General features: G+C 38.2%; 1 protein-coding gene across 1 annotated transcript in view; it reads right to left on the bottom strand.

Moving 5' to 3' along the window:
• Positions 1 to 445: 445 nt before the first annotated feature.
• heatr6 (HEAT repeat containing 6) overlaps positions 446 to 13,982 on the bottom strand; it is a 53,697-nt gene continuing 40,160 nt past the window's right edge. The window contains exons 16-19 of the mRNA XM_061899390.1: positions 11,924 to 12,048; positions 11,763 to 11,859; positions 8,300 to 8,504; positions 446 to 1,512 (exon numbers count right to left, since the gene is read on the bottom strand). Of these exons, the coding sequence (XP_061755374.1) occupies positions 977 to 1,512; positions 8,300 to 8,504; positions 11,763 to 11,859; positions 11,924 to 12,048 (963 nt within the window). The 3' untranslated portion in view covers positions 446 to 976. The remainder of the gene's footprint in view (positions 1,513 to 8,299; positions 8,505 to 11,762; positions 11,860 to 11,923; positions 12,049 to 13,982) is intronic.

The raw sequence follows: 13,982 nt of genomic DNA on the forward strand, positions 1-13,982 counted from the left end.
GGAAATATTCGACATCGTGTCATCCGGACCAAAGGGGAAGCGAACCATCCAGACTGTTATCGACGCAAAGTTGAAAAGCCAGCATGTGTGATGGTATGGGGGTGCATTAGTGCCCAAGGCATGGGTAACTTACACATCTGTGAAGGCACCATTAATGCTGAAAGGTACATACAGGTTTTGGAACAACATATGCTGCCATCCAAGCGTCGTCTTTTTCATGGACGCCCCTGCTTATTTCAGCAAGACAATGCCAAGCCACATTTAGCACGTTACAACAGCGTGGCTTCGTAAAAAAAAAGAGTGCGGGTACAGACCTAGCCTGCCTGTCTCCCATGGAAAATGTGTGAAGCGTAAAATAGGACAGCGGAGACCTCGGAATGTTGAAGGACTGAAGCTCTACATAAAACAAGAATGGGAAAGAATTCCACTTTCAAAGCTTCAACAATTAGTTTCCTCAGTTCCCAAACGTTTATTGAGTGTTGTTAAAAGAAAAGGTGATGTAACACAGTGGTGAACATGCCCTTTCCCAACTACTTTGGCACGTGTTGCAGCCATGAAATTCTAAGTTAATTATTTGCAACAACAAAAAAAGTTTATGAGTTTGAACATGAAATATGTTGTCTTTGTAGCATATTCAACTGAATATGGCTTGAAAAGGATTTGCAAATCATTGTATTCTGTTTATATTTACATCTAACACCATTTCCCAACTCATATGGAAACAGGGTTTGTAAGTCATTTGTACTTTTAGTGAGTGACTGCTCCTCTTTTAGTTCTATTTATTGATAAAAACCTGTTTTTGCTGCCCTCTTGGTCACTCTCATCCCAAACGCTCGCTCCAGTGGAACAACACAGCTTAAGTATCCGAAAACATAATTTTTTTTTTAATCGGGCATTTAATTGGGACAACTACGTGATAAAATGAATTAGAGGAGTGTTTTGTTCAAGGCACGGTGCGTTCAAGGTCTTCAGTACCTCATGGCTCCTCGCAGGCCTGCAGCAAATTCTCCAAGAAGACAAGCAGCAGGTCTTTGCTGGGGTCCTCCATGGTCTTGAGGCGGGTGGCGGTCTGCCGCAGAGTCCGGACTCTCTGCTGAGGGTCGGGCGCGTCCCCGCCCGCGTCCTTCTCCCCCTCGGCTCCGCCCTCGGCTTGGAGGTACTTGATCAGGTGCGCCCGGACGCCCCGCCCCTCCTCGCCGGCCAGCGAGGCGGCGATGGCGGGCAGGTCCTGCGGCAGGCTGAGGTGGAGCATGTGCAGCAGCGCCTGGGAGAGCGTGTGGCGCAGGCTGGCGCTGTAGCGGTACTCCAGGAAGTCCTGCGTGTCCTCGCTGGTCTCCAGCGCCGCGGCGAGCGAGCGCCACACGCCGCCGAAGCGCGCCGCGTCGCCGTAGCAGCGGCGGTGGGCGGGCATGGCGAGGGCGGCGGCCGACTTGATGCGCACCTTGAAGTTCTTGCAGGACGTGACCACGTCGCAGAGGGCGGAGAAGGCGTCGCCGGACCAGGAGGCGGAGTCTGCGGGGACAAAAGGCAGCGGCTAAATTAGACGAAGAATGAAGAAAATAATCCTTTTTTTTTTTGTCACGTGTTCATTTGCAGGGATCAAGGAGGCTGGAGCCTATCCCAGCTGACAGAATTGCCACATAGAGCAGGGGGTCGCACAATTGTTAGCATTCTAGTGTTAGCATTGTAATGTTAGCATTTTTGCAAATTTTGCATTTCCACTCTGCAGCGTCAAATATTTTGTCACTTGACGATTAATATCTATTAGCATGCTAGCTTTTTTTGCCAATCTTCCAGCTATTCAACGCAGCGTCAAATTTTGTCACTTGACGAATGATGTCTGTTAGCATTTTAACGTTAGCATGCTAGCCTCTTTTGAGCAAATTTTGCATTTCCACCCTGCTGCATCAAATATTTTGTCACTTAACGAATATCTATTAGCATGCTATTTTTTTTGCCAATTTTCCAGCTATTCACCACAGCGTCAAATATTTTGTCACTTGACGAATGATGCCTGTTAGCATTTTAACATTAGCATGCTAGCTTTTTTGTGCAAATTTTGCATCGCCACTCTGCAGCGTCAAATATGTTGTCACTTGACGAATGATGCCTGTTAGCATTTTAACGTTAGCATGCTAGCCTCTTTTGAGCAAATTTTGCATTTCCACTCTGCAGCGTCAAATATTTTGTCACTTAACGAATATCTATTAGCATGCTATTTTTTTTTGCCAATTTTCCAGCTATTCACCACAGCGTCAAATATTTTGTCACTTAACGCAGTGGTCCCCAACCACCGGGCCGCAGAAGAATTTTTATTAATTGAAAAAAATATATATGTATATTTTTTTATTATTATTATTATTTTTTTATTAAATCAACATAAAAAACACATAATACACTTACAATTAGTGCACCAACCCAAAAAACCTCCTTTTTTCATGACAAAAAAAAATAAAATTAAAAATTTGCCATCTCTACTGTGCAGCGTCAAATAATCAGTCATTTGATGAATAACAGCTGAGCATGCTAGCTTTTTTGTAAATTTTCCAGCTAATCACCGCAGCGTGAAATATTTTTTCACTTGAAGAATGATACATGTTAGCATTTTAACGTTAGCATGCTAGCTTTTTTGTGCAAATTTTGCATCTCCACTCTGCAGCGTCAAATATTTTGTCACTTGACGGATAATATCCATTAGCATGCTAGCTTTTTTGTGCAAATTTTGCATCTCCACTATGCAGCGTCAAATATTTTGTCACTTAACGAATAATATCTATTAGCAGAATAGCTTTTTTTGCCAATTTTCCAGCTATTCAACGCAGCGTCAAATTTTGTCACTTGACGAATGATGTCTGTTAGCATTTTAACGTTAGCATGCTAGCCTCTTTTGAGCAAATTTTGCATTTCCACTCTGCTGCATCAAATATTTTGTCACTTAACGAATATCTATCAGCATGCTATTTTTTTTGCCAATTTTCCAGCTATTCACCACAGCGTCAAATATTTTGTCACTTGACGAATGATGCCTGTTAGCATTTTAACATTAGCATGCTAGCTTTTTTGTGCAAATTTTGCATCGCCACTCTGCAGCGTCAAATATGTTGTCACTTGACGAATGATGCCTGTTAGCATTTTAACGTTAGCATGCTAGCCTCTTTTGAGCAAATTTTGCATTTCCACTCTGCAGCGTCAAATATTTTGTCACTTAACGAATATTTATTAGCATGCTAGCTTTTTTTGACAATTTTCCAGCTAATCACTGCAGCATCAAATATTTTTGCACTTGACGAATGATGCCTGTTAGCATTTTAACGTTAGCATGCTAGCCTCTTTTGAGCAAATTTTGCATTTCCACCCTGCTGCATCAAATATTTTGTCACTTAACGAATATCTATTAGCATGCTATTTTTTTTTGCCAATTTTCCAGCTATTCACCACAGCGTCAAACATTTTGTCACTTAACGCAGTGGCCCCCAACCAGCGGGCCGCAGAAGAATTTTTATTAATTGAAAAAAATATATATGTATATTTTTTTATTATTATTTTTTTTTTTTTTATTAAATCAACATAAAAAACACAAAATACACTTACAATTAGTGCACCAACCCAAAAAACCTCCTTTTTTCATGACAAAAAAAAAATAAAATTAAAAATTTTCCATCTCTACTGTGCAGCGTCAAATAATCAGTCATTTGATGAAAAACAGCTGAGCATGCTAGCTTTTTTGTTAATTTTCCAGCTAATCACCGCGGCGTGAAATATTTTTTCACTTGAAGAATGATACATGTTAGCATTTTAACGTTAGCATGCTAGCTTTTTTGTGCAAATTTTGCATCTCCACTCTGCAGCGTCAAATATTTAGTCACTTAACGAATAATATCCATTAGCATGCTAGCTTTTTTTGAAAATTTTCCAGCTATTCACCGCAGCGTCATACTTTTTCACTTGACGAATGATGCCTGTTAGAATTTTAACGTTAGCATGCAAGCCTTTTTTGAGCAAATTTTGCATTTCCACTCTGCAGCGTCAAATATTTTGTCACTTAACGAATATCTATTAGCATGCTATTTTTTTTTGCCAATTTTCCAGCTTTTCACCACAGCGTCAAATATTTTGTCACTTAACGCAGTGGCCCCCAACCACCGGGCCGCAGAAGAATTTTTATTAATTGAAAAAAATATATATGTATATTTTTTTATTATTATTTTTTTTATTTTTATTAAATCAACATAAAAAAACACAAAATACACTTACAATTAGTGCACCAACCCAAGAAACCTCCTTTTTTCATGACAAAAAAAAAATAAAATTAAAAATTTTCCATCTCTAATGTGCAGCATCAAATAATCAGTCATTTGATGAATAACAGCTGAGCATGCTAGCTTTTTTTGAAAATTTTCCAGCTATTCACCGCAGCGTCATACTTTTTCACTTGACGAATGATGCCTGTTAGAATTTTAACGTTAGCATGCTAGCCTTTTTTGAGCAAATTTTGCATTTCCACTCTGCTGCATCAAATATTTTGTCACTTAACGAATATCTATTAGCATGCTATTATTTTTGCCAATTTTCCAGCTATTCACCACAATGTCAAATATTTTGTCACTTGACGAATGATGCCTGTTAGCATTTTAATGTTAGCATGCTAGCTTTTTTGTGCAAATTTTGCATCTCCACTCTGCACCGTCAAATATTTTGTCACTTAACGAATAATATCTATTAGCAGAATAGCTTTTTTTTTGCCAATTTTCCAGCTATTCACCACAACGTCAAATATTTTGTCACTTGACGAATGATGCTTGTTAGCATTTTAACGTTAGCATGCTAGCTTTTTTGTGCAAATGTTGCATCTCCACTCTGCAGCGTCAAATATTCTGTCACTTGACGGATAATATCTATTAGCATGCTTGCTTTTTTTGCCAATTTTCCAGCTATTCACCGCAGCGTCAAATATTTTTTCACTTGACAAAGCATACCTGTTAGCATTCTGTTGTTAGAATGTTAGCTTTTTCGTGCAAATTTTGCATCTCCACTATACAGCATCCAATATTTTGTCACTTAACGAATATTATCTATTAGCATAATAGCTTTTTTTGCCAATTTTAGAGCTAATCACCGCAGCGTCAAATATTTTTGCACTTGACGAATGATGCCTGTTAGCATTTTATCGTTAGCATGCTAGCTTTTTTGTGCAAATTTTGCATCTCCACTCTGCAGCGTCAAATATTCCGTCATTTGACTAATAACACCTGAGCATGCTAGCTTTTTTTGCTTATTTTGCAGCTATACACGCAGCGTCAGATATTTTGTCACTTGACGAATGATGCCTGTTAGCATTTTAACGTTAGCATGCTAGCTTTTTTGTGCAAATTTTGCATCTCCACTTTGCAGCGTCAAATATTTTGTCACTTGACGGATAATATCTATTAGCATGCTAGTTTTTTTTTTGCCAATTTTCCAGCTATTCACCGCAGCGTCAAATATTTTTTCACTTGAAGAATGATACCTGTTAGCATTTCAACGTTAGCATGCTAGCTTTTTTGTGCAAATTTTGCATCTCCACTCTGCAGCGTCCAATATTTTGTCACTTAACGAATATTTATTAGAATGCTATTTTTTTTGCCAATTTTCCAGCTATTCACCGCAGCGTCAAATATTTTGTCACTTGACGAATGATGCCTGTTAGCATTTTAATGTTAGCATGCTAGCTTTTTTGTGCTAATTTTGCATCTACACACTGCAGCGTCAAATATTTTTACATTTGACGAATAGTATCTATTAGCAGAATAGCTTTTTTTTTGCCAATTTTCCAGCTATTCACCGCAGCGTAAAATATTTCTTCACTTGAAGAATGATACCTGTTAACATTTTAACGTTAACATGCTAGCTTTTTTGTGCAAATTTTGCATCTCCACTCTGCAGCGTCCAAAATTTTGTCACTTAACGAATAATATTAGCATGCTAGCTTTTTTTTGCAAATTTTCCATCTCTATTGTGCAGCGTCAAACAGTCATTTGATGAATAACACCTGAGCATGCTAGCTTTTGGGTTAATTTTCCAGCTATTCACCGCAGCGTCAAATATTTTTTCACCTGACGATTGATGCCTGTTAGCATGCTGGCTTCTTTTGAGAAAATTTAGCACTTGACAAATGATTCCTGGTAGCATGCTAACTTGAGCTTTTTTTTTTGTTGCCAATTTTCTAGCTATTCACCGCAGCGTCAAATATTTTTTCACTTGACGATTGATACCAGTTAGCATGCTAGCTTCATTTGAGCAAATTTTGCACTTGACAAATGATTCCTGGTAGCATGCTAACGTTAGCGTGCTAATTTTTGGGGCCAATTTTCCAGATATTCACCGCAGCGTCCAATATTTTTTTCACTTGACGATTGATAGCTGTTAGCATGCTAGCTTTTTTTGAGCAAATTTTGCACTTGACAAATGATTCCTGGTAGCATGCTAACGTTGGTGTGCTAATTTTTTTTGCAAATTTTCTAGCTATTCACCGCAGCGTCAAATATTTGTTCACCTGACGATTGATACCTGTTAGCATCCTAGATTCTTTTGAGCAAATTTTGCACTTGACAAATGATTCGGGGTAGCATGCTAACGTTAGCGTGCTAATTTTTTGGGCCAATTTTCCAGCTATTCACAGCAGCGTCAAATATTTTTTTCACTTGACGATTGATAGCTGTTAGCATGCTAGCTTCTTTTGAGCAAATTTTGCACTTGACAAATGATTCCTGGTAGCATGCTAACGTTGGTGTGCTAATTTTTTAGGCCAATTTTACAGCTATTCACCGCAGCGTCAAATATTTCTTCATCTGACGATTGATAACTGTTAGCATGCTAGCTTTTTTTGAGCAAATTTTGCACTTGACAAATGATTCCTGGTAGCATGCTAACGTTAGCGTGCTAATTTTTTGGGTCAATTTTCCAGCTATTCACAGCAGCGTCAAATATTTGTTCACCTGACGATTGATACCTGTTAGCATGCGGGCTTCTTTTGAGAAAATTTAGCACTTGACAAATGATTCCTGGTAGCATGCTAACTTTAGCTTGCTAATTTTTTGGGCCAATTTTCTAGCTATTCACCGCAGCGTCAAATATTTCTTCACCTGACGATTGATACCTGTTAGCATGCTTGCTTCTTTTGAGCAAATTTTGCACTTGACAAATGATTCATGGTAGCATGCTAACGTTGACGTGCTAATTTTTTGGGCCAATTTTCCAGCTATTCACCGCAGCGTCAAATATTTTTTCACCTGACGATTGATACCTGTTAGCATGTTAGCTTCTTTTGAGCAAATTTTGCACTTGACAAATGATTCCTGGTAGCATGCTAACGTTGACGTGCTAATTTTTTGGGCCAATTTTCCAGCTATTCACCGCAGCGTCAAATATTTTTTCACCTGACGATTGATACCTGTTAGCATGCTAGCTTCTTTTGAGCAAATTTTGCACTTGACAAATGATTCCTGGTAGCATGCTAATGTTGGCGTGCTAATTTTTTAGGCCAATTTTCCAGCTATTCACCGCAGCGTCAAATATTTCTTCACCTGACGATTGATACTTGTTAGCATCCTAGATTCTTTTGAGCAAATTTTGCACTTGACAAATGATTCCTGGTAGCATGCTAACATTAGCTTGCTAATTTTTTGGGCCAATTTTCTAGCTATTCACCGCAGCGTCAAATATTTCTTCACCTGACGATTGATACCTGTTAGCATTCTAGCTTCTTTTGAGCAAATTTTGCACTTGACAAATGATTCCTGGTAGCATGCTAACGTTGGCGTGCTAATTTTTTAGGCCAATTTTCCAGCTATTCACAGCAGCGTCAAATATTTCTTCCCCTGACAATTGATACCTGTTAGCATGCTAGCTTCTTTTGAGCAAATTTTGCACTTGACAAATGATTTCTGGTAGCATGCTAACGTTAGCATGCTAGTTTTTTTTTGTTTTTTTTTTAGCAAAATGGCCGTTGCATCCGTCGATTTGTCAGTTGGTGACCCTCAGTGGAAAAGTTAGGCCACCCCTGACATAACTCAACCTCCAAAACAAGTGAAGTGAATTCTATTTATATAGCGCTTTTCTCTAGTGACTCACAGCACTTTACATAGTGAAACCCAATATCTAAGTTACATTTAAACCAGTGTGGTTGGCACTGGTAGCAGGAGGGTAAAGTGTCTTGCTCAAGGACACAAAGGAAGTGACTCGGATGGCAGAAGCGGGAATCGAACCTGGAACCCATAAGTTGCTCTACCAACCGAGCTACGCCGACAAGCGCTCCACCTACCGAGCGGCAGGGCGGGGTTCCTGAAGGCGTTCCCCAGGGCGTAGCAGGCGTTCCATCGGACCTTCATGGTGGCGACGGACTGCACGGTCTTGACCAGGGCTCGCACGGCGCCCTCTAGCGGCTGCCGGAAAGCAGCGCGGCTCAGCTGACCGTCGCGCAGGAAGTGGAGCAGGTTGCCGAGGGCTCGCACGGCGTTGCACTTCACCTGCGCGGGAGGAACATATGCCACACTTTGGACGTCTGCACCCGAAGGGGGCGGGGCTAGACACGGGGGCCATTTGCGGCCCGCAACACAACATTCTAAAAATACTAAAATATATATTTTTTTTTTAAACATTAAAAAGTGGAATAAAAGAGCAAATAGGTGAAATGCAACGAGAAAAAGTTGCATTGTTGACTCTAATAACACCATTTATTTAATCATTTAAAAAAAAAAAAATAATGAATAAAAATCAATGTTGCTATAAATTATTGATTGATTTAAGGACAAAAAGGACATAAATACAACAAACATAAAAACGTGAAAAATATGAAAATTAGAAGAAAAAAAATGTCCATACTAATTATACTAATTATCCTATTGATTGTTATAAATATACTAAACCAATTACAGTATATTATCTGAAGCTGATATAGAGATTTAAGTGTTGAATGAAAAATAAAAATAAAATAAAAAAACATGACCTTTTTATGAGTGGGGCACTTTTGGATCCCTAAGGATTTTAGTGGAATTTAATAACTGTCTTTGCTAAAAAAATATATATATATATTTATATATATATATAATAGTAAATTCAAACAAAAACGTGAAAAATATGAAAATTAGAAAAAAAAATTCTATACTAATTATATACTAATATTAATTATCCTATGGATTGTTATTATAAATATACTAAACCAATTATAATATATTATCTGAAGCTGATATATAGATTTAAGTGTTGAATGAAAAATAAAAATAAAATAAAAAAGCATGACCTTTATATGAGTGGGGCACTTTTGGATCCCTAAGGATTTTAGTGGAATTTAATAACTGTCTTCGCTAAAAAAAACAACAATAATAATACATTCAAATAAAAACGTAAAAAATATGAAAATTTGAAAAAAAAAATTCTATACTAATTATATACTAATATTAATTATCCTATGGATTGTTATTATAAATATACTAAACCAATTACAATATATTATCTGAAGCTGATATAGAGGTTTAAGTGTTGAATGAAAAATAAAAATAAAATAAAAAAGCATGACCTTTTTATGAGTGGGGCACTTTTGGATCCCTAAGGATTTTAGTGGAATTTAACTGTTTTTGTTAAAAAAAATAAAAATAAAAATAAATTCAAATACATTTTTCTATGAATTGACGTATTTAGGGATCTAATTAATTCACCTTAAATATTTCACTTTGAAAATCTTTTTGAGAAAAATATTGAGCATTTTGTATTTTGCCTCCAAAAATAGGGTTTTGACAAAAAGCTCGTAAAAAGTAAAACAAATAATGAAGTAGAGTTAGCGATTCAAGGGTTTTATGAAAAAAATAATGTATGACTTATTTTGAACCTTGTTTAAGACTGAAACCCTTCTGGGTCCTTAAGACCAGTGGTCCCCAACCACCGGGCCGCAGAATACATTTTAATTCATTTTTATTTAGTATTATTTTTATATTTATTTATTTATTTTATTGCACCTTGTTTAAGACTGAAACGCTTCTGGGTCCTTAAGACCAGTGGTCCCCAACCACCGGGCCGCAGAATACATTTTTATTAATTTTTATATTTATTTATTTTATTGCACCTTGTTTAAGACTGAAACCCTTCTGGGTCCTTAAGACCAGTGGTCCCCAACCACCGGGCCGCAGTATAAATTTTAATTAATTTTTATTTAATATTATTTTTATATTTATTTATTTTATTGCACCTTGTTTAAGACTGAAACCCTTCTGGGTCCTTAAGACCAGTGGTCCCCAACCACCGTGCCGCAGAATACATTTTTATATTTATTTATTTTATTGCACCTTGTGTAAGACTGAAACCCTTCTGGGTCCTTAAGACCAGTGGTCCCCAACCACCGTGCCGCAGAATACATTTTTATTAATTTTTATATTTATTTATTTTATTGCACCTTGTTTAAGACTGAAACCCTTCTGGGTCCTTAAGACCAGTGGTCCCCAACCACCGTGCCGCAGAATACATTTTTATATTTATTTATTTTATTGCACCTTGTGTAAGACTGAAACCCTTCTGGGTCCTTAAGACCAGTGGTCCCCAACCACCGGGCCGCAGTATAAATTTTAATAATTTTTTTTTTAATATTATTTTTATATTTATTTATTTTATTGAACCTTGTTTAAGACTGAAACCCGTCTGGGGCCTTAAGACCAGTGGTCCCCAACCACCGGGCCGCAGTATAAATTTTAATTAATTTTTATTTAATATTATTTTTATATTTATTTATTTTTATTGAACCTTGTTTAAGACTGAAACCCTTCTGGGTCCTTAAGACCAGTGGTCCCCAACCACCGGGCCGCAGCATACATTTTTATTTAATATTATTTGTATTTATTTTTATATTTATTTATTTTATTGAACCTTGTTTAAGACTGTAACCCGTCTGGGGCCTTAAGACCAGTGGTCCCCAACCACCGGGCCGCAGTATAAATTTTAATTAATTTTTATTTAATATTATTTTTATATTTATTTATTTTTATTGAACCTTGTTTAAGACTGAAACCCTTCTGGGTCCTTAAGACCAGTGGTCCCCAACCACCGGGCCGCAGAATACATTTTTATTTAATATTATTTTTATATTTATTTATTTTATTGCACCTTGTTTAAGACTGAAACCCTTCTGGGTCCTTAAGACCAGTGGTCCCCAACCACCGGGCCGCAGAATACATTTTAATAAGTTTTTATTCAATATTATTTTTTTTTATTTCTATATTTATTTATTTTATTGCACCTTGTTTAAGACTGAAACCCTTCTGGGTCCTTAAGACCAGTGGTCCCCAACCACTGGGCCGCAGAATACATTTTTATACATTTTTATTCAATTGTATTTATTTATTTTTTATTAAATCAACATAAAAAACAAGATACGCTTACAAATGGTGCACCAACCCCCCAAAAAACTCCCTTTTTCATGACAAAAACCTCCCTTTTTCATGAAAAAGAAGAAAAAATAAAAATAAAAATAAAAAAGAATCCCCCCCCCGGGCCGCAGGACAAATTATCAAGCGTTGACCGGTCCTCAGCTACAAAAAGGTTGGGGGCCACTGCTTAAGACCTAACTTGAGGGACTGCCAACAATTAAAAAAAAAAAAAAAAGTTCATATTGTATTGGTTTTGAAAATGAAAAAATATCAACTTGGCCCCCGCGTGCTTTGATTTTTCAGTGGAAAAAGTTTGGACACCCCTGGCTTAAGCGGCTGTAAAAGAGAGGGAAAAAAAGGGCGGGGCTTTACCTTGTCCTTGTCGGCCGCCGCCCGCGTGGCCGCCTGCAGCATCTTCAGCAGCAACATGTCGGACATTTCCTCCTGGAAGTCCACGCCCACGCAGTCCCTAAAAAGGGACACGCCCCTTGTTGGTTACACGCCGCCTTCAGCACGCGGCGAATGTCTCTCACATGTTGACGATCAGCGTGTCGGTCAGGTTGCCCAGCGACCAGGCGGCTTTGGCGCGCACGTTGGAGGAGCGGTCGTCGAGGGCGGTGAGGATGGCGTTGGCGGTGTCGGCCACGAACATCAAGTCCTGGAACAGGGGAGCACGGGAACCGATTACTTGTCAGGTCTCATGATGTACATGTTGAATATGCGACAAAGACAACATATTTGATGTTCAAACTCATTAACTTTTTTTTTTTTGGCAAAAATTATTAATTTTAGAATTTGATGCCAGCAACACGTGACAGAAAAGTTGGGAAAGGTGGCAATAAATACTGATAAAGTTGGGAAATGCTCATCAAACACCATCAAAATCACCTATTTTATTTATGGGGATGGCGTGGCGAAGTTGGGAGATTGGCTGTGCCAGTAACCTGAGGGTTCCTGGTTCAATCCCTGCCTTCTACCATCCTAGTCACATCCGTTGTGTCCTTGAGCAAGACACGTCACCCTTGCTCCTGATGGGTGCTGGTTGGCACCTTGCATGTCAGCTCCCTCCATCAGTGTGTGAATGTAGAAATAGTGTCAAAGCGCTTAAAAAGGTATAAAAGCGCTACACAAGTATAACCCATTTAACATTTATTTAAGACTCCAATCACTTCACATTAAACGTTTTGGGGGAAAATATTGCATATTTTGTGTTTTTGCCATAAAATGGGATTTTAATTAACAAAAAGGGCATAAAGCATTTTTTTTAAATACCTCGACAGATCTGAAGTTGACTTATTTTGACCATTTTTATGACCAAGAGTCCTCAGGACCAAACTTGAACGGAGCCCTACAGGTCACACTGAGGGTGGCCGTGTAAACAACTTTAACACTGTTATAAATATGCACCACACTGTGAACCCACACCAAACAAGAATGACAAACACATTTTGGGAGAACATCCGCATGGTAACGCAACATCGACACGACAGAACAAATACCCAGAACCCCTTGCAGCACTAACTCTTCAAATGACTATAACTGGTTCGCGCCTTGCATGGCAGCTCCCGCCATCAGTGTGTGAATATGTGTGTGAATGTAGAAATAGTGTCAAAGCGCTTAAAAAGGTATAAAAGCGCTATACAAGTATAACCCATTTAACATTTATTTAAGACTCCAATCACGTCACATTAAACGTTTTGGGGGAAAATATTGCATATTTTGTGTTTTTGCCATAAAATGGGATTTTAATTAACAAAAAGGGCATAAAGCATTTTTTTTAAATAGCTCGACAGATCTGAAGTTGACTTATTTTGACCATTTTTATGACCAAGACCCTTCTGGGTCCTCAGGACCAAACTTGAACGGAGCCCTACAGGTCACACTGAGGGTGGCCGTGTAAACAACTTTAACACTGTTATAAATATGCATCACACTGTGAACCCACACCAAACAAGAATGACAAACACATTTTGGGAGAACATCCGCATGGTAACGCAACATCGACACAACAGAACAAATACCCAGAACCCCTTGCAGCACTAACTCTTCAAATGATTATAACTGGTTCGCGCCTTGCATGGCAGCTCCCACCATCAGTGTGTGAATGTGTGTGTGAATGTGGAAATAGTGTCAAAGCGCTTATAAAGGTATAAAAGCGCTATACAAGTATAACCCATTTAACATTTATTTTTTTTAGACTCCAATCACTTCACATTAAACGTTTTGGGGGAAAATATTGCATATTTTGTGTTTTTGCCATAAAATGGGATTTTAATTAACAAAAAGGGCATAAAGCATTTTTTTTAAATACCTCGACAGATCTGAAGTTGACTTATTTTGACCATTTTTATGACCAAGAGTCCTCAGGACCAAACTTGAACGGAGCCCTACAGGTCACACTGAGGGTGGCCGTGTAAACAACTTTAACACTGTTATAAATATGCACCACACTGTGAACCCACACCAAACAAGAATGACAAACACATTTTGGGAGAACATCCGCATGGTAACGCAACATCGACACAACAGAACAAATACCCAGAACCCCTTGCAGCACTAACTCTTCAAATGACTATAACTGGTTCGCGTCTT

The sequence above is a fragment of the Nerophis ophidion genome, linkage group LG04 (assembly GCF_033978795.1).
Source record: "Nerophis ophidion isolate RoL-2023_Sa linkage group LG04, RoL_Noph_v1.0, whole genome shotgun sequence".
Taxonomy (NCBI): Eukaryota; Metazoa; Chordata; class Actinopteri; order Syngnathiformes; family Syngnathidae; genus Nerophis; species Nerophis ophidion.